The following is a 20,434-nucleotide window of genomic DNA, read 5'->3' on the forward strand; positions in this document are numbered from 1 at the left end:
AAGGGGAGATGTGTGTGCGTCTTAGGGAGCGAATGCAGGCTGCGCAGCGCCTCTTGTTCTGCTGGCTTCCCAGCAAAGCAGGATGAGGGGCGGAAGGGAGCCCCTTTTGTCCCTCATTCTGCTTTGCTGAGAAGCCAGCTTTTTAGGCAGGGGGGAGAAGGGATGGAGGGCAGCCCCTCAGTCCCTTCTCCCACCAGCAAGAGCTGTGCAGAGTCTGCGTCTCCTAGAGCGAAAAATATGGTAACCCACCCCCTCGGTCTCCCTCAATCCCCACAGATGATGCTTCCAGGTTTATTTCTTTGAAATAAGTTTTATTGGGTGCTTTCTTTGGGGGAACAGGGAGCCGCTAGTCCTTCTTGGCAGCTGCTTTCCTCATGGCCGCCAGGACGTTGCTCAGCTCCTCCCTCTTCCTCTTGGCGCGGATGTGGGTGCCCACCTGCAGAAGCAAAAAAGAAGCAGTCACGAGACCGGGGGGGGGGGCGCACAGGGGGATCCAGCCCCCATCACCCCTAGGCAGAAGGGATGAGGGGAATTGTAGCTGAAAAGAGTCCAAGTTCGGGAGGCCCTGCTCTGGACGTTGTGTGCACTTGGGGGGCACACTTACAACCCCCCCCCCCGGATAAATGCTGGAGGGGTGACTCAGGTGGTGCCCTGACTCTCTGCTGTGGGGTCAGGGGTGCAGTCTCCCTCTCCAGGCTTCAGCGAAAGCAACGCGAAGCCTCCGGCGTGGGGAGGGAGCGCGCCCTCTGCGCTTCGGAGATGTCGCGTTGCTCTCGCTGAAGCCAAGGAGCCTGCATTCGCTCCATAGGACGCACACACATTTCCCCTTCACTTTTGGAGGGGAAAAAGTGCATCCTATAGAGCGAAAAATACAGTACACTCAAGTATAAGCCGACTTTGTCAGCACATTTTTTATGCTGAAAAAGCCACTCTCTGCTTAGACTCGAGTGAGGCGGCAGCGGCAGGACAAGCAGCCCAAAAGGAGCCCTTTCTCGCCACTGGTCCCACCTCTCACTGCTCCTTTTGGGCTGCTTGTCCTTCCGCCACCCCCAGGTTTGTGGTGGGTGAACAGGCTTCTACTCGAGTCAAGTTTTCCCACTTTTTTGTTCTAAAATTAGGTGGGTCAGCTTCTACTCGAGTACAACCCTGCAGGCTCCCCCACCCTGGCCCCTGCATTTTGGAGCACTCACCCTTTTCTTGATGAACTTCAGAGCTCGCTTGTCTTTGGAGACCTTGAGAAGCTCCATTGCGCGCCTCTCGTAGGGGGCAAAGCCGCACACTTCCCGGATCATGTCGCGGACGAACTTGGTGTGTTTGGTCAGCCGCTGGAGGAGAAGAAATACAAGAATTAAAGCAAGACAGTGGGGAAAAATACTCGTTTCTGGTGTTGTTGTTTTTTGCCCTGTTGAGTTTAACTCAAGCTGGCAGAGCACAAGACTCTTCATCTCGGGTTCAAGTCAGACCTTGAGCAATAGATTTGTCAATTCCACTGTAACAAGCCTCCTCCTGCTATATACACACATATACACTTAAATCTCCTGCAAAAGCCCCATGAAGCCTTGACCTCAGGGCAGCAGGATGAAGCCAGAGCAGCAAGAGGGAGCACTGCGCAGCAATCCCTCTTGCTGCTCTGGCTTCTGGGATACCCGCGCAGCCTGCATTCACTCCATAGGACACACACACACAGTTCCCCTTACTTTTTACTAGGGAAAACGTGTTTTATAGAGCAAAAAATACGGTATATACATACACCCCGTATTTTTCACTCCATGAGACGTACCTAGTTTTTAGAGGTGGAAAGCAGGAAGAAAAATATTCTGCACAAAATAAAAAAATTCCTTCCAGTAGCACCTTAAAGACCAACTAAGTTAGTTCTTGGTATGAGCTTTCGTGTGCATGCACACTTCTTCAGATACATGCACACTTCTTCAGATATTCTGCCCAGAGCATGTAAGCAGCTCTTGCTTTCAACCCTGCGATAGCTGCGCAGAGCGTCTTGTTCTGCTGGCTTCCCAGCGGGATGAAAGGGAGCCCTTACAAGGGAGCACTGAGCAGAGCCTGGCAGTGGCTCTTGGGGGCTTTTCTCCAAGGAGGAAGAAGGGATTGACGGGCTGCCCTTCTCCCTCCTCGGGGAAAGCCAGCAAGAACCGTATTTTTTGCTCCATAAGACGCACACTTTCCCTCCTAAAAAGGAAGGGGAAATGTGTGTGCGTCTTATGGAGCAAAAATAGGGTACATACATATATGCACACACACAGTGGAACCTCGGTTTTCGAACGTAATCCATTCCAGAAGACCGTTCTGAAAGCGGGAGCCTCAACACAATAGGGAAACTCAAAGTGGAAGCCACATTCAGCATCCGAAACATACGACAATGGAGACATTCGACAACCAAGGTTCCATTGTATACACCATTTGTTTTAACTCTTAGGTTTTACAATTCAAAATACTCCTTTTTACAAGATATCAATGATCCTCTCCTTCCACGGTTGATTTTACGTATCATAAACCCCTGGATATTTCACAAAAGCTAAACCATTCAGTATTCCATTATTGCACCCATCAAAGCTTATTTACACTGCTGAATTTATCTTAACGCTGCCAATGTTTCCGGTGTACACTTATTTTTAAGCATTTACCCTGAGAGCAAAGGGAAGCGCTGCAGCCACTGTGGACAGAGGGCTGGGTGGGCGACTTGGGTTAAGGCTCCTATTCAACTGGGCCTTTGTTCAGAGTCATGAAGACTAGAACACTGGTTTGTTTTAGGTCTCTGGAGGCACACACATATTTTATTAAATTTTCGGTTCAGCAATTTGAAACACTCATTTTAACATCCTTCAAAGATCAATGACTTCCCTCCTGCTCCTTCCATGGTTTGTTTTGCACCATAAATCCCTGCCTATTTTACATAAACCATTCAGTATTCCATGATTGCATCCGCCCAAGCTTACCTACACTGTTTAATTTATCTTAATGCTGCCAGCGTTTTCAAAAATACAGTTTCCCCTATAAATTCAATAAACGTCTTCCAATCTCCTCTAAATGTTAAGTTCTTATTGTTCTCTCAGTCTGCAAGCTGCAACTATTCTGTCAGCTTAAGCGGCATTGTTTCTCAAACTTGGGGGTCGCCGGCCCTTGCCGGACTACAACTCCCACCGTTCCCATCTAGCAGGACCGGTGGGTGGGCAGGGGATGATGGGGATTGTCGTTTATAACAGCTGGGGACCCCAAGTTTGAGGAAACACTCGCCTGGCAGTTGCAGATCCTTTACAGCAGGCACCCCCAAACTTGGCTCTCGAGATGTTTTGGGACTGCAACTCCCATCATCCCTAGCTAACAGGACCAGTGGTCAGGGATGATGGGAACTGTAGTCCCAGAACATCTGGAGGGCCGAGTTTGGGGGTGACTGCTTTACAGGATCCCAGACAAGTTCGGAAGAGCAGGAGCCCACAACCCACCCCCCTTTTCCCCTGACCCCAAACTCACCCCACGGCGTCGGCACTGGCGTGGCTTCACCACGTTCTTGGTCACCTTGTGGCCCTTGTTCAGGCCCACGGCCATCGGGTAGCGGATCGCCATGGCTAGAGAGAGAAAGAAAGGTTGTTATTACCTCATCTACACTCACCGTACAACAACCCTGTGGGGCAGGCGAGGCCAAGGCCACCCTTTGGGGCTGAGCAGGGATTTGAAGGTGGTTCTGATTGCATTCTCCAAATGAGGAGTGCCATAGTTACGGACAGTTAACCTGTGGAACTCCTTGCCACAGGAGTCAGTGACGGCTGTAGCCTTAGGGGGCTTCCAAAGAGGATTATTGTAATTATTTATTGGATTTATATATCGCCCTATACCCAGGGCAGAATAAAATCAAGACCTAAAACCGCAAAATACATAATAAAAACACATTAGACACATCCAGAGAGGAAAAGGCGGTGAGCAATGATGGCTGCTAGCTGTGCGGCTGAATAATACCAGAAGCCACGGCGAGGGAGCGTTTCTCAAGCAAGGATTCTTGTCTGACTACGACTCCCATCTCATCCCTAGCCAGCAGGACCAGTGGTCAGCGACCGACCGACCAACTCCAAATCTTTTATTATGGCCACAGCGAAGCATGAAAGCGCACAGAGCATGTCAATCAAACCTTCAATGGCACATGTGTCAATCCTAGCAGCACAAGACCTGGCCACTGAATATGTCAAGAGTCCAGGGATGATGGGATTTGTAGTCCAACAGCCGCTGGGGACCCCCGTTTGAGAAGCATGGCTTTGGGGCAACTGGGTGACCCTTTGGGCTAGATATTATCTGTGCCTTTCCCCTCTCGTCCCCTTTTAAAGCCATCTATGCCTGTGACACCCCTTTACCTTGTGGCAAGGAGTTCCATGGGGCTTAGTCATTTCTTCCTCTTTATCCCCCCATCCCCAAAATTTGATTTTCCACATTAAAATTTACAATCACAGCACAACATACTCTATATAAACAAGATTCCCAAGAATCTCCTGGGCTTCTCCCCTTTGGGGACGGGGGTCTTAGTGTTAACTCTTTCCTTCTGCATCTTTTACAACAATCCAAATTTTTATATCTCACTTACAGTGAGGGGGAAAAGTATTTGATCCCCTGCTAAATTTGCCCTTTTGCCGTCTGGTGAAGAAACCTAATGGTAGGTTTGCTGTAGCTGTGAGAGACAGAATAACAACAGGAACCCCCCCCCCAAGAAACCCAGAAGTCCCAGATTGATGTGCATCATAATGCGTGAAATAAGTATTTGATCCCCCATCAACCAGCCCGGTGTCAGGCTACCTGGTATCTTCACTGTATGTAACAAGCTGAGATTAGAAGCACCTGCTGTAAGGGAGAGGTCTTGCCCATCATCCCAGCTCGTCACAGTACCAAAAGACACCTGTCGACAGAAGCAAACAATCAAACCAGGGCCCTGAAAATGGGTCGAAAATGACCCGAAACACACGGCCAAGGCAACAAAGGAGTGGCTCAAGAGGAAGCATGAGTGGCCTAGCCAGTCTCCGGACCTTAATCCCTTCAAAAATCTGTGGAGGGAGGTTTGAGTAGCTACACATCAGCCTCAAAATCTTACTGACTTGGAGAAGATCTGCAAAGAGGAGTGGGACGAAATACCCCCTGAGATGTGTGCAAACCTGGTGGCCGCCTACAAGACACGTCTGAAATTGCCAACAAGGGTTTTGCCACTAAGTACTAAGTCATTTTTTGCGAAGGGATCAAACACACCAGAGCAGGAATAAAGATAACAACAACAATTACAATAATAACTATAATGAGAATAAAATAATAGTTTGTTTGCCCCCTTGCACCCCCTATAAGAATTCTAAGGTCTCAAATGTAGAATAAAACGTTCATAAATGTACCAGGCAAACACATAAGTATAGAAACCACGTTTACAGGAGAGCAACTCTCCCAAGTTGACCTCAACTCTTTCTCTGCAAGGAGGAAGGAAAGGGGAACAATAATAAGTGTCTTTCCATTTGGACTGCAGGGACTTACACCTCCCTTTCAAAAGACAGTCTGGCAAGTATCTGTTAAGCTGAGCAAACTACCAAGATGCGCAAGAGATTCAGGAACTGAGTATTTACCATCTCCCAGGAATGGCCAGGCTACCCAGAAAATTCAACTGAGTAAGGCATAATCACCATTATTACAAAAATCTGAGATTACAGGCCAGACCTCTCTCCCTTGCAGCAGGTGCTTCTAATCTCAGCTCGTTACAGACAGTGAAAATACCAGATCAAATACTTATTTCACTCATTAGAATGCACATCCACCTCTCACTTTTGTCTTCTGGGGTTTTTCCTGTTGTTATTCTGTCTCTCACAGCTACAACAAGCCTACCATTCAAATTATGGACTGGTCAATTCTTCGTCAGGGGGCAAATTTAGCAGGGGATCAAATACTAAGTGAAATTGCAACCCCACTAACGACTGGAACAGCTCGCAATGGGATGGGATATACACAGAGTCTACGTAAAAGAACGTTGCCAAAAGAGCAATCCATTGGTTGGGCTTCGATGTGCAATGAGGCTATTTTTATAAAATAAAACTGACAGTAAGTCAAATCACATGGAGAAACTAAAGTCTAAGCGGGTATTTAAGGAATTTGATTCGGGAACAAAAGGGGAAGATGGGAAGCCTTGTAAAAAAACTTAATCACAAATGTATACACAAAACAATAATAATAATAATAATAATAATAATAATAATAATAATAATAATAATATAATTAAACCCCACCCACTGTGGGCAGTTTCCAGAAAAATATTAAAATACTGTAACACATCGAACATTAAAAGCTTGCCTAGCCAGGGCTGCCTTCAGATGTCTTCTAAAAGCAGGAATAATTGCTTCTTTTTTCATTTCTCACTTTGCCTATTGTTATAAAGCTCTGAACCAATAAGGCATCTATTTTTTCACGATGGTTCCTTTAAGACAAACTTTGAAACTGCCCCCGTTTCTTTAGTTTTGGCCCTGCAGATTTCCGATTTTTCTGCTCTTTTTGGCCCTTTGGGCGTAATGCGCCCCCCACTTCTTTCTGGGGGGGGGCGCCACTCCCAGCATGCTCCGGGGCCCCGCTCTGCCTCCAGCTCCCCCCCCCCACCATGGCCTAGTGGGGTCTCCATGGGGCCCCTCCTGGCCCTGGAAAGGGCGCCCCCTACGGAGCCGCCTCCCTCCGCCCCGCCTCGGCCGGGACCCCCTCGCCTCCCCCGGGCTCCCCTCCGCCTCGCCCGCCGCCCCGCCGCGGAGGATGGCCGCGGATTCTGCCTGGCCGCCCCGGCGGAGCTCACCTGCCGCCGCTGCTGCTCCCTCCAGGTCCCGCCGGAAAAAGGAACGCCGGAAGTGGAGGCGGCGGCTATGTGCGCTTGCGCGACCCAGCCCCGCCGGAAATGGAGGAAACCATAGAGACGCCGCTTCCCAGAGAGGACGGATGTGATCGTCCCGACCCGGAAGTTGTCGTTTCTGGCTCTGACATGGCGGCGGCGGCGGCGGCGATGCCGGTTCCCCGGGCGGAGCTGAAGCTGGTGCGGCTGCTGAGCCGCTGCGAGGCGCTGGCGGCCGACCGGCGCGGGCCGGAGGAGTGGCGCCTGGAGAAGGTCCGTGCGCGGCGGCGAGGGGCGGGGACCCACAATGCAGGGCGGGGTTGCTATGGGAACGGGGGGGCCGCCCCCTTTGGGCAGCTGCCTGGCAGGCCGGCATCCGGCAGGGGCAGCTTTCCCTGCAAAGAGCAGCAGCACCCGGAGGCCGCCTGCCTGTCTCGCAGGTCTCTCTTATCAGATTTGGGTTTTTAAAAAATAAGAATACGCAATTTCATATACTCTCAGGATTTGAAGAGTTAAAAATAGCAATTATAAATACTTTCACTTGTTAAAAGAATTAAAAAATCTTTCCTAGATTATAAACAACTTCCAATCCAATAAGTCTGAAGATCACTTAAATGGCTCAACGTAGATTTACAAGTAGACGCGCATTATTTGCAAACAGTCTTTGCAATTATTATCAGCCGTTGTGCTTTGTTGTTTACTAATTTTTATGCTGCCCCGTGGCTCAAAAAAGTTCATGGAGCAGCATAGCAATGGGTTTTATTTTTTTAAAAGTACAAATTAAAATGTCAAGGCACAAGATCAAAGGCATGTCTGGATTAGATCACACATTCCAGCTACCAGTCTCGGCCTTACGTCCGTGTAACACATGCAAGGAATCTGAAAACGTAAAGAAAATCTCTGAGGTCATATCATATTGTAGCAAAAATGGTTTTAAACACACACAACTTCTTCTTCGATCCCTTGTAGCCGAGTAAGATTGTCTTCCATAAACACGGTCTTAACATTGAGTCCGTAAGTGACTGTGGAGGCCAGTTCTGGATCCCCACATCCTTCCACAGTGGGGACATTGATTTCCAGGCAGGAGTTGATCCCGGTGAGGGTTTGCCAAGCATGCCTTCCTCTTGGCACATTTCTCCCTTGTGTCCTGAGTTCGAGTGTCTTCAAAGCCCAGGACACCTTTGGTCAAGTCTGTTCTCCAACTGGAGCGTTCGCAGGCCAGTGTTTCCCAGTTGTCGGTGTTTATACTCCATTTTTTTAGCTTTGCCTTGAGAGGGTCTTTGAACCTCTTTTGTTGACCACCAGCATTACGCTTTCCATTTTTAAGTTCCTTTTTAAGCTGGGGGGTGGGTGGGTCTTGGTGGCACCCCTAACCCGAAGGTTGTAATTTCAGAAGGTTTTTGGAGCGCTGGCAATCTCATGGAATGTCCTGCCACCTGCCACACGGTCGCCACTGGGTGTCGCCCTCGGCCTAAAGGGGCTCCGCTCCAGCTTTGCCTTGGGAGGACCTTGACGGAACGAGCCTCTCCGCCCCCCCCCCTATCAACCTGCCACGTCATGGGTCCGTTCAGAGCCAGAGGGTTGCTGTCCCCTCGTGGTCTCCCTCCACCGTTGGAGGCAGGGAACGTCCCTTAAGTCCTAACACTCTGCTAGGAATTGCAAGCGGGGAGAGTTGCTGCTGCTGCTACAGTCAAATCCTGCTTCCAGTTGCAACTGGAACTGGTGCAAACTGGTGCATGTAGCCAGCCACTGGGAGAGGACAGGAGGGCCTGACCACCCCCTTTCTTTGGGGGGGGGGAAATGGTTTTACAAAATAAATCACACAATTATCCCAGTTAAATTTTGAAATAAAACCAGATTCTTCCAAATCTTTTTTTAAAAAAATGCAATATTTATTAAATTTCCATTTTATATTATTAAAATACCATAACATTTTTCTATGATATTGATTCAGTTGAAATGTCGACCTCCTTCCCTCCCAACTCGTGGCTACCTGAATTTTTCTTTTTACATCTTTTAGCATTTGTACATTTTCCTCCTTACTTCTCTGTGAAGAAGTGCGGCCACGAAAAGCCCCTTTAAATGCCCTAAATAGGTTACCTGAAGGCGGGTCTCTGTGGCACCTCCAAACCGAATGCTCCTTCGCTTGAAGAAGCCTCTGGCCCAGTGCTGCTCACACCAGTTCCCTCTCTTTCGTTCCCAGTACGTCTCTGCCCTGGAAGAGATGCTCCTGGACCTCAAGAAACACTCCAGGTGAGTTCCTTTCCCTGGTGGGATCTGCAGAGGTCTCAGAACCATAGAATTCTGCAAGGCAGAAATCCCAACCAAAGCTTCCAATCGCTGCTTAAACACCCCCAAGAAAGGCGAGTCTGAGGGAGTCCCTTCCCCTTTCGAACAGCTCTTGCCTTCAGAAAGTTCTTCCTGGTCTTTAGTCAGAATCTCCTTTCTTGGAACTTGAAGGCCTGGGTTCGAGTCCTCCCCTCCAGAGCAGGAGAAAACCAAGCTTGCGCCATCTCCCATGTGACACAGCCCTTCAGATATCTCCTCTCAGCCTCCTCTTCTCCAGGCTGAACACTCCCAACTTCTTCAACCGTTCCTCGTAAGGCTTGGGTCTCCAGACCCTTGATCGTCTTGGTCGCCCTCCTCTGAACGCCCTCCGGCTTGTCAATCTCCTCTGGAGGTACCCAGAACTGAACTCGGGACTCCAGGTGGGGTCTGACCAAGGCAGAATGGAGCGGTAATATGGCTTCCCTTGATCTGGACACTAGACTTCTCTTGAGGCAGCCTAGAACAGCACTCGCCTTTTCTGCTGCTGCATCACACAGTTGACCTCAAGGGCCTTCTCCAGACTCTTAGCAAAACAGATGTAGGAAACTGCTTTCTGCCATGTCGGACCATTGGGTTTCAGGCAGGGGGAGAGCAGGGATGCCAGAGACCAGGCAGTCCACCAGCCTGATCCAGGCACTTTCCTTAACATCCCGATGTTCCCCTTTCAGCAAACCTGCTCCCGAGGTGCTGAACGAATATTCCCGCAAGGTGGATTTCCTGAAGGGGCTGCTGGAAGCAGACAAGCTGGTAAGGCCCGTTGTGTGTGGACTTCCTTCGTGGTGGTCCTTCTCCCCAATAGCAGAAGGCCGGGCTGCGTCGTCATGTTGTAAACAAAAATTGCCCTTCTTCCCTTATGGGGTACCCAAGAGCCCATATAGAGTCCTTACATAGGTTCCCTCTTGGTAGGAGAGAATAACAGAGGCCAAGCAGAGAATATTGAGAAGCAAAGCAGCTAGTGAGCCTGATCTTTATTGATCTGTTGCAACAGGGTGCTCCCCTCACCTGCAGGAGAGAGGAGGAACCCAGAAAAATGGTGTGCAAGGCCTTATAAAGACTTTTGAAATTGCCACCCTGTAGATCAAGACCACCCCCAGAAACATCATACATACATCACAGAAGGGGTGTAACCTAAGACCACCCCTCAGATACATCACAGAAAAGGCGGTCTAAAACAGAAATTTGAATATTGTTTTCTCCTGTTGTTGTTTATCTCCTGTCTGGCAGGTTACTTGATTGGATTGCCTGGCGAGCCTGGCCAATCTTTTGTAATGATATATACCATATTTTTTGCTCTATAAGACTCACTTTTTCCCTCCCAAAAAGTAAGGGGAAATGTGTGTGCATCTTATGGAGCGAATGCAGGCTGCGCAGCTATCCCAGAAGCCAGAACAGCAAGAGGGATTGCTGCTTTCGCTGCGTAGCAGTTCTGTTCTGGCTTCTAAGATTCAGAATATTTTTTTCCTTGTTTTCCTCCTCCAAAAACTAGGTGCGTCTTGTGGTCAGGTGCGTCTTATAGAGCAAAAAATACAGTGTGCTTAGTTCCTGGGCCAGGTCACAGGCTCACACCCTATTCAAACACAGACATACCCTTAAGACAGGATTTGTGAAGGAAAAGACAATGGGGAGGCTTTTCCACTTTGACCTTGCAGAGAAAACATTTGCTCAGTTTAGGAATCAAAATGGTTCCAGGTCGGTCTTCCTGTGCTGATCTATGTACGTGCTTGGTTGGCACACTTAGGAACATTACCATATATCTAAGACCATAAAGTTCCTATCACAGTCGCAAGCCCCTTTCTCCCTCTCTCTCTCTTCCTCCGCAGTCGTCGTCGTCCGAAAAGGCCCTGGCCAACCAGTTCCTGGCCCCCGGGAGGACCCCCACCACCACCAAGGAGAGGATGCCGGCCACCAAGACGGTGCACCTACAAACCAAGGCCCGCTACACGGGCGAGATGAGGAACGAGCTTCTTGGTACAGTTATGTCTCACCGGCCGAGGCTGGCGGCGGCGGATCCTCTCGCCGCTTCCCCCTGGGGGGTCGCTTGGGCTCGCTGCTTCCTTCACCTCGGCTCTGGCTCTCTGTGTGGGCACCTGTTTCTGTGTGGGGTCTCCCCCAATGGCATCTTCTGTCTTTAGGGACAGGCCAAGTTCAGGGTGGGGGAATCCTTTTGTGCCCTTCCAGGAACCAGTGTTAGCTACGTCAGCTGGGTGCCAATGGCTCCTTAAACCGAGGTTGCAGTCACAAAAACAGATACAGTCGGACCTCGGTTGTCGAACTTACATCTGTTCCGGGAGTCGAAATGGTTCAAAAACCGAGGCACGGCTTCTGATCAGCTGCAGGAGCTTCCTGCGCTCAGCCGAAAGCCGCGTCGGACGTTCGGCTTCCGAAAAGCGTTCACAAACCGGAACGCTCGCTTCCGGGTTTGCGGCATCCGGGAGCCAAAACATCTGACTCGCAAGGCGTCTGGGATCCAAGGTACGGCTGTATCTGGTTGCCATTTTGGGGCAAGTCTTTGCAAAGGATGGACTGGCTGTGGTTGAGTCCCAGTTAAAAGCTGGCTAGTTCGGAAGACAACCTTGAGCAGGGTTAAGAGAACTTGGAAGGAGGAAAGTCACTTGATTCAGGGACTGTCCACCAAGCCCAAGAGCTAAAGGCAGCTGCGAGCAGAGCCAGAGAGAGGGGTGGCCTGGGGAGTGTTGCAGGGGCCGGGTAGAGATGTTCAGAGGGCCACATGGAGCCTGACGTTCCCTGTTCCTGGGCAAATGTAGTTCCTCAGCCTACAACGAGGCAGGAGGCCTCCAAAGGCCCCAATACCTCCGACCCCAATTCCCCCCTGTCACTGAACGCTCTCTCTCTCTTCCTCCCCACCTTTCTGCTTCACCAGGACCCCTCACACCTCCCTGGTAAGTGTCTGCTCAGATCCATGCGTACAAAAGCGCTTCAGAAGGCGCCTTTGTGTCTTTTTGAGGAATCAACTTCGCCCGTTTGGGAGATCCGTTTTTATTTCCGACAGAACTGCTTTCTCCTCCTCCTCGAGTTCATTTGGGGCGGTTCTGTCGCTCATCAAACCGGTTTTCACGGGGTGGGAGAATTGTAAAGTCGGAAGGGCCTCAGTTCAGTCATGTCTGTTGATTTCAATGGGTCTCCTCTGAGTAGGACCCTGTATCATCCCATCCTTTGGGCGCTCGCTGTTTCTGGCTGTCTGTCAGCTTTTGGGGGTCCCTGTCGCTCCTTCCCCTGCCTGCCTGCCATTACTTTTGGGGCGCTGTGCCTCCACCCTTCCCTCTCTACCCCTGTCCGCCTGCAGGTCACCTTCTGCTGGCCTCTGGCCTTTCCTTTGCACCTCTCCCCCAGCTGATGAACACAGACAAAACCTTTTCCTCCTTCCTTCCCCAGATCTGGAGGAGACGAGCCTGAGAAAACGCACGTGAGTGTCTCGCGGGGCTTTTGCTCTGGGGCGGCGTGACTCAGAAGACGTCCTTTGTTCTATTTGGGGAGGCCGGGTTTTGGTGGGGGGCAGGAAGGGGAGGGTGGGGCTGTCCTGGCTTGCTCTGCCAGGAACACAAAGTGTGTGTGCCAGTCCGGGGGGCGGGGGGTAGGCAGTTGCAGAATGTGGACCTTGGGCTGGAAGAAGGATCTTCTATCCTTTGACCTGGGATGTAGGAGAAGTTCCCAAAAAAGCTCAACAACTTTGGCTTCATCCAACGACAGTGGGTAGATCAAATAACTGCCAGTTTTTTAATACTGTGAGTAGATCGCAGTCTACTGGGAGTTGGACGTCCCTTTACTATATAATAAAAAGGTAAGGATGTCGTCACGCTGCTGTTCACTTGGTCACAGGCAGGTGGTGCTGTGCAGTACAGCTTGAAGGAGAGAGCTGGTGGGCGAGTGGTCCAGGCAAGCAGTGGGGGGGGGGAGCCAGAGCAGGCTGCAGCAGCCCCCCCCCCGATCCACTGGCTCCTTGAGGCCTGCCAGCCCCAGGCCCCCTTCTCTGGGGTTGTTGGAGGGAGGAGTAGGTGTGCCTGGCGAGCGAAGTGACCAGTGGCACAGCCCCAAGCACAAATGTAAGGAGGGCTCTCTCTCTCTGTTGATACACCCCAGGGGCCCCCTCCCGGACGAGAAGCAGTCGGCCGCTGAGCTGGACGCCGTCCTCCAGCACCACCACAGCATCCAGGAGAAGCTGGCCGAGGAGATGCTCCACCTGGCGCGCAACCTCAAGAACAACACTCTGGTGGCGCAGAACGTGATCAAGCAAGACAACCAGGTGAGGCGGGTACTCGAGAGACGGGGGGAGCATGGCTTGTGGATACCCCTGCCTGCCCCCCCGCCCCCAGTTGCACAGGTTGTAACTCAGTGTTTCCATGCAGACTCTGTCCCACTCGCTCAAGCTGGCCGACCACAACTTTGAGAAGCTGAAGGACGAGTCTGACCGCCTGGAGCAGCACGCCAAGAAGTCCGTCAACTGGCTCCTCTGGCTGATGCTCATCGTCGTCTGCTTCATCTTCATCAGCATGATCCTCTTCATCCGCATCTTCCCCAAGCTCAGGTGATTCCTCAGGCCGCGGGCGGCAACCTGGCGACTCCTCGGTTCGCCTCACACCGTTGCCCACAAAGTCCGAGGCCTCCCGGCGCTTCTCTGACGGAGTCTCTGAAGACACTCGCTGGAAGGGAGCTCCTGGCGCTTCTCTGACGGAGTCTCTGAAGACACTCGCTGGAAGGGAGCTCTTGGCGCTTCTCTGACGGAGTCTCTGAAGACACTCGCTGGAAGGGAGCTCCTGGCGCTTCTCTGACGGAGTCTCTGAAGACACTCGCTGGAAGGGAGCTCCTGGCGCTTCTCTGACGGAGTCTCTGAAGACACTCGCTGGAAGGGAGCTGCTCTGGGAGAAAACGTCCCGCCTGCTTATACGGTTGACAGTGGGGAGGCTCCTTCAGCTCATAAGCTGGGCCCGAGCAGGGAGAGCAGTTGGGGGTTCAAGCCGTTTGGGACCTGGGTATGGGGGTTGCTTCCAAGAGCCTGGTTTCCCCAGGCAGAGGCGGAGTTGCCAGACCAGGCCCAGTCTCTGTTGCCTGCGGGGGGCAGTGGGGAATCCGACAGGAACATTTCTTCTTCCTCCTGACTGCTACTTTTCCACCCGCAGGGAGCCGAGTCCCTGTTTGGATGAGGGCGACCATTCTGTCATCGTGTAAAACCCCCTGTATCCCCCCCCCAAAAAAGTGCACCTTCACAGCTCAGCTACCATTTGGGGACGGCCTGGAAGGAGGAATACGAGGCCGTTGGGGTTTCGTTTACCTCTAACGAGGTTCTGCCGCCTGTAGAGGAAAACCAGGACTCTGGAGCTGGGGGATTCTTGGCCGACAAGTTGGGGCAGGTTGGTGGGGGGGGGGGGAGGAAATCACCTATTCTGTTCTTCTCCCCCCAAAGCCCCAGGTCCTAAACATTCAGGTATAAGGACTCCGCCAGGTTCTGCTCTTCTTTCTCCCTCCCAGCCAAAAAGGAAAACACAACTTTGGGGGGGTGTTGGCCACAGTTCTTACGTCTGGGGTTAGAGTGCATGTGCCACAGCGACAGCAGGGGGAACGAGGGCTGCTGGAGGCACCTCCCCATTTCGAGAGCAAAGGCGCCCCCACCTCGCAGCGGCGGTGAATCACCTGCAGAAAGAGGCGCCGCTCCCCAGTGGGGGCCTCACGCTGCGCACAGTCAGCTTGGCATGTGGGCCGGGAGAGGCGCAGTCCCCCGAGGGGCAGAGGCCCTGCCTTGGCCGCCCAAACGCCGGGGCTCTGCGTCGCCCCCACTTCCCTGCGCCAGAGCGATGAGCCTCTGCTTGCCCCCCGCCGCACGGAAAATGCACTTCGCCCTGCCAGGGAGGGAGCCGAGTGATGCAACGCCAGCCAGCCTGCCTGCCGCCACTCGCGCATTAAAAGCAAAATCCGACTCGCTGCCACGGTGTGATTCTTTTGTGCGTGCGGCCGGGGCGGTTGGGGGGCAGCAGCTCTGCACCCGCAGCCCCCTTTGTCGTGGGGCTCTGCGCTCAGCGGTGGAGAGTTCAACTGCGGAACTCCCCTCCGTGGGAGGCAGCTTAGCCGGAGACGCCTTGGCGCCTTCTGCCTGCCAAGCAGGTGTCCTGCCGGCGGAGGGGCAGATTGAGATGGCTCTGCCTCAACGGGAGCCTCTGGCGCTTCCTGCTGCGGGCGAGGGACGCTTCTGGGAAGCCCTTCATTCTCTTCACACCTAAGGTGGCAGGATCCCCATCCTGCCGGCGCTCTCCCCGCCTGGAAGGAAGCGGGAAGGGAGGTGCGGTGATGCAGAAGCCGTCTTGGCGCTCCCAGGCTCGCAGGAACCAGCGAGGGGTCATCTTCCCAAGCTCTTGGTGCCAGCGACTGGTGACGGAGGAGGATATCCTCTGGCCGGGGGAACTTTCCAGGCCGTGGGTCCTGGAGGGCCGGGGCAGGGGTGGGGGAGGCAGAAGGGGCCCTCAAGCTGCCCTCTGTGGGTAAGCGGGCTTCCCTTTTGGGGTTGGGTGCCACTAAACTGGGCTTGCAGAACGATGGGGCTTTCTGGATCTTCAGAAAACGCCCCCAGAGTTCGATCTCTGTCTGTGCTAGAGATAGGCCTCTGTAAGTGAGATAGGGGGCAGGGAGGGGCCGTTAAGAGCACAGGAGGTTCCTGCCAGGCCAGGGTTCAGATCTCCACTCGGGGCACAAAGCTGGCTGGGTGACCCTCGAGCCAGTCGCTTCTCAGGCCTACAACTCAGGGTTGTCGCAAGGATAGCCTGGCAAAGGGAAGAGCCACACACACTCGTCTCGAGCTCCTTGGGAGGCGAGATAAAGGGGGTACAAAGGGAAAAATAAATTAATTGGGCAGGGGTGGGGATTATAATCCAAAGATGGTTTATGAGAAAGCCAAAGCAATGACTATCAATTGGGGGGGGGGTTTTAAACTTAGACCAAGATAATAATGGACAAAATGGGTTATCGGCTTTTGAAACACCCGGCAAGACTTTGCGAGGGAAGCCCCACAGAGAGCACATTGCAGCAATCCAGCCTTGAAGTAACCAGTTTTGGTGATGTCGAAGCAAAAGCTATCGGGTTGAAGCATGGAAGAAGCAGTGTGGAATGGGAGGTCTCGGAAGATTCAGTTGCCCCCCACCTACACCCCCCCCCATTAACAAAGAGGAAGAAAGTGAGTGTCGTAATTTACTGCTCTCTGCCGCCCAGGCTGCCCGTAAGAAACCCACCTTGCCCCTGAGAATTCCCAGCGACGGGAAGAATATAATTTCTTTTGGCAACCAGATTCCAGTTACTGTTTTTGTGTGTGTGTGTGTGTGTGTGTGTGTGTGTGTGTGGTGGTATCTAGGTGACAGCTGAAAGAGGGGAAATTCACCAGCGGCAACGGCTCTTTTGCGTGAGTGGTGATGCCAAGGGGATTTCGGGCAGGGAGGGTCTCAGGGTCCTAGGGAGACGAGCGGCCTGACGCCAGAAACGTCCACAGGGAAAGGTCTGCAGAACACCTGTATTGCATGCAAGAGACCCCAAGGCCAGTCTCCAAGGAAGGCTGGGAGTCCAAAACCACGGAGAGCCAATAATAATAATAATAATATTTATTTATACCGTGCCCATCTGGCTGGGTTTCCCCAGCCACTCTAGGCGGCTTCCAACAGAATATTAAAATTGCAATAAAGCATCAAGCATTAAAACCTTCCCTAAAGAGGGCTGCCTTCAGATGTCTTCTAAAAGTCAGGTAGTTGTTGATTTCCTTGGCATCTTGCGGGAGGATGTTCCACAAGGTGGGTGCCACCACTGAGAAGGCCCTCTGCCTAGTTCCCTGCAACCTTGCTTCTCGCAGGGAGGGAACCACCAGAAGACCCTTAGGAGGAGGACCCCGGTGTCCGGGGTGGAGATGCTCCTTCAGGGATACTGGGCCATTTAGGGCTTTCAGCACCAAACCCTTTGAATTGTGCCTGGAAACGTCCTGGGAGCCAATGTAGGTCTTTCAGGACTGGTGTTATATGGTCTCCACTCCCAGTCCCCAGTCTGGCTGCCACATTCTGAATTAGCTGCAGTTTCTGAGTCACCTTCCAAGGGAGCCCCACGGAGACTGCATGGCAGTAGTCCAAGCAGGAGATAACCAGAGCAGGCACCACTCTGGCCACACAGTCTGCAGGCAGGTGGGGTCTCATCCTGCATCCCAGATGGAGCCGCCCTGGACACAGAACTGACCTGCGCCTCCATGGACAGCTGTGAGTCCAAAATGACTCCCAGGCTGCACACCTGGTCCTTCGGGGGGCACAGCTGCCCCATTCAGGCTGCTCTGTTCCCAGAGGTGCTGAGGCCACTTTCTGGCATGTGACCCCCCCCTCCCGCCCCGTCCAATTGCGGGCAGCGTTCTCCTCCTGCCTCGGATGGCTGGCACCCAGTCGGTCAAGCCAGCTCCAGGCGGTTGAACTACGAACCGAGGGTGCAGAAAGGGCAATTGGTGCCCTTCGATTTACCCTTGCACAGAACGTAAGAGAAGACTCTGGGGTCCCATCCTGTCCTTGCAGGGGCCCCACCTTGAAGCCAGCAGTTTGCAGGAACTGGGATTATTGATTACGACCGATTAAACTTGTACACCGCCGGTCTCAGGGTGGTTCACAAGATAAAACCAGAATAAAAATAAAAACAAGAATGACCCCCCCCCAACACATTCTTAAAGGGCATCGGATGTCCATCAGCCCAAGGCCTGCTAGAAGGGGAACGGGAAGACGGAACAAGCTTGGTCTCAGATGACCTGAACCAATGGATTCAAAGGGCGAGAAATGGGATTCCGACCTCCGAACGTTATTCCGAATGTTAGGAGCCGTTCGGCCGTGGGGCTCCCTCCTCCCTTGTTTTTATTTTTAATAGAGGTTGTATGGCCAGGGATTCTTTAGCTGAGGATCCTGCACTGCCGGGGGTTGGGGTAGATGACCCCTGGGGGTCCTACAATTCTGCCATTCTATGCTAGTCTTATCTAGCAATGGCAGCAGCTTTTAATTCTGATTGGAGGCCCAAGGCTGCCATATATTATTATTATTATTATTATTATTATTATTATTATTATTATTATTAAATTCGTTTCTATATGGCTTTATATCTTCAAGGAAAAAAATCTCAAAGCTGTTGACAGCACATGTAACAATAATTATTCTTTATACCCCGCCCATTACAATCCAGGATAAAAAATATAGCAACTATAACATACGCAATCGAAGCAACATTAATGAACAGGAAACGAAAATATTACTGCAAAGGTTTCAAAACAAAACATTACAAAGGTCAACTACGGAAGAAGACATTGAACACGGCAAAGTCTATCCCCCCACCAAAAACCGAACATTTTGGAAGAAAACATTACAGGGTGCCATATATAAAATATGGGGGTTCCTGAACGATGGGCCGGGTTGGGATTATTTTAGAGCAGGTTGCAAACCGCAAAACGAAAGACAGGAAAACCAAACTGCATGAGTAATAAGACTGTCAACCCATTAAGCCGGAGGCTTCCCTGAATGTGGTTTAGCGGTGGAGAAATGGTTTTGAAGGCTCAGGTGACAAAAAAGGTTATTTTACGTCTGCCACTACTGCGGCCCGAGTTTCTTTAGCCGCCAAATGGAAAACGAGCGAGGTCCCAACCAAAGAAAAACGGCAGCTTAAATTGACGGAATATGCGCAGCTTGCAGACTTAACATATGGAATAAGAGAACCAGAAGAACATACGTTTAGTGAAAATTGGATTTTATTGAATATATGGGAAATAACTGCACAGCTGAAGACGCTGGCAGCATTAAGATAAATTCAACAGCGTAAGTAAGCTCTGATGGATGCAATAACGGAAGACCGAATGGTATAGTTTTTGCAAAATATGCAGGGATTTATGATATGTAAAATGGAAAGAAGGGAAGTCGTTGACAGCTGAAGGATGTAAAAAGGAGCTGTGAAACAGAAAATTTAATAAAAATTATGTAGAAAAAAAAGGAAAATGGTTTTGAAGAGGAACGAGCAAGGGCCCTTGAGTTTAGCACGCCCCGCCGAGGGAGTGTCTTGAGGGGTTAATAACGCAATAAGGCGGAATTAATAAATAACCCGGTTCTGGATCCAGGGCGCACGGTGGCAGAGAGGCTCTGAGTCATGCCCGGCTGATGGGATGCAGTCCAGTATTTTGGGTGGTCATGTGGCAACAGGTTGGGTTTATGGTTAATAGCTTGCATTCTTTTCATAGAATTAACCCGCTCCCAGACAGCCTGGCAAGGAGGGCAGAGTCAGGATTTGCCAACCAGGCACCTTCCAGATGTTCTGAACTACAACTCCCAGCTGTGCTGGGCAGGTGGGAGTTGTGGTTTTGTTTTGTTTTTAAATTAGACATTTTGTGGTTTCATATCTTGATTTTATTCTGTGAACCACCGAGACCCCCGGGTATAGGGTGGTACAGTGGTACCTCGGGTTACATACGTTTCAGGTTGCATACGCTTCAGGTTACAGACTCCGCTAACCCTGAAATAGTGCTTCAGGTCAAGAACTTTGCTTCAGGATGAGAACAGAAATCGTGCTCTGGCGGCGCGGCGGCAGCAGGAGGCCCCATTAGCTAAAGTGGTGCTTCAGGTTAAGAACAGATTCAGGTTAAGAACAGACCTCCGGAAGAATTAAGTTCTTAACCCGAAGTACCACTGTATATAAATTTAACAAATACAGCGGTCCCTTGGTTCTCAAACGCCTTGGTATACTCAAACCCACACACTGCAAACCCGGAAGTAAGTGTTCTGGTTTGCGAACTTTTTTTGGAAGATGAACGTGCTCTGTTTTGAGTTTTACGCTCCCAATTTGAGTGCCACACTTCAGTTTTGAGTGTTACGCTGAGGTCCGTCTGTTTTTCCTATTTATTTTGCTTTTTTTGTGACTGTGTGGAACTTAGTTCAGCTGCTGATTGATTTACTGCGTGACTGCAGTACATTGTTTATTGCTTCCATTTTATGGCTCAATGGTCTCGTTAGATAGTAAAATCCACGTTCAATTGCTGCTTTGGTGGTTGTTTTCCAAAGTCTGGAAGGGATTAATCCGTTTTGCATTCCTTTCTGTGGGAAAGCGTGCCTTGGTTTTGGAACGCTTTGGTTCTGGAAAGGACTTCCGGAACGGATTAAGCTTGAGAACCAAGGTACCACTGTAGTAGTAATAATGATAATAATAGTAAATAATAATAATGGCAGACGTTCTGCGGGCGCTGAGAATAAACACAAGTCGGGCAGCTGAGTTTTTTGTTGT

At 51.2% G+C, this 20,434-nt stretch overlaps 2 protein-coding genes across 2 annotated transcripts; one reads left to right on the top strand and one right to left on the bottom strand.

The window, feature by feature from the left end:
• Positions 1 to 290: 290 nt before the first annotated feature.
• On the bottom strand, positions 291 to 6,939 carry RPL36 (ribosomal protein L36). The gene is made up of 4 exons (XM_081178161.1): positions 6,806 to 6,939; positions 3,487 to 3,581; positions 1,191 to 1,325; positions 291 to 436 (listed from the first exon to the last, which is right to left on the bottom strand). The coding sequence occupies exons 2-4, from the start codon at positions 3,577 to 3,579 to the stop codon at positions 347 to 349; spliced, it is 318 nt and encodes a 105-aa protein (XP_081034287.1). The 5' UTR covers positions 3,580 to 3,581; positions 6,806 to 6,939; the 3' UTR covers positions 291 to 346.
• USE1 (unconventional SNARE in the ER 1) lies at positions 6,639 to 15,098 on the top strand (the record flags this gene model as incomplete). The annotated part of the gene is given in 9 exon segments (XM_081177960.1): positions 6,639 to 6,739; positions 6,741 to 6,915; positions 6,917 to 7,111; positions 9,042 to 9,091; positions 9,835 to 9,913; positions 10,987 to 11,134; positions 12,560 to 12,590; positions 13,265 to 13,427; positions 13,531 to 15,098. Coding segments are annotated over 9 exon segments (1,125 nt in total). The 3' UTR covers positions 13,714 to 15,098.
• Positions 15,099 to 20,434: the final 5,336 nt, after the last annotated feature.

The sequence above is a fragment of the Podarcis bocagei genome (assembly GCF_964188305.1).
Source record: "Podarcis bocagei genome assembly, chromosome: 18".
NCBI classification, from domain to species: Eukaryota; Metazoa; Chordata; class Lepidosauria; order Squamata; family Lacertidae; genus Podarcis; species Podarcis bocagei.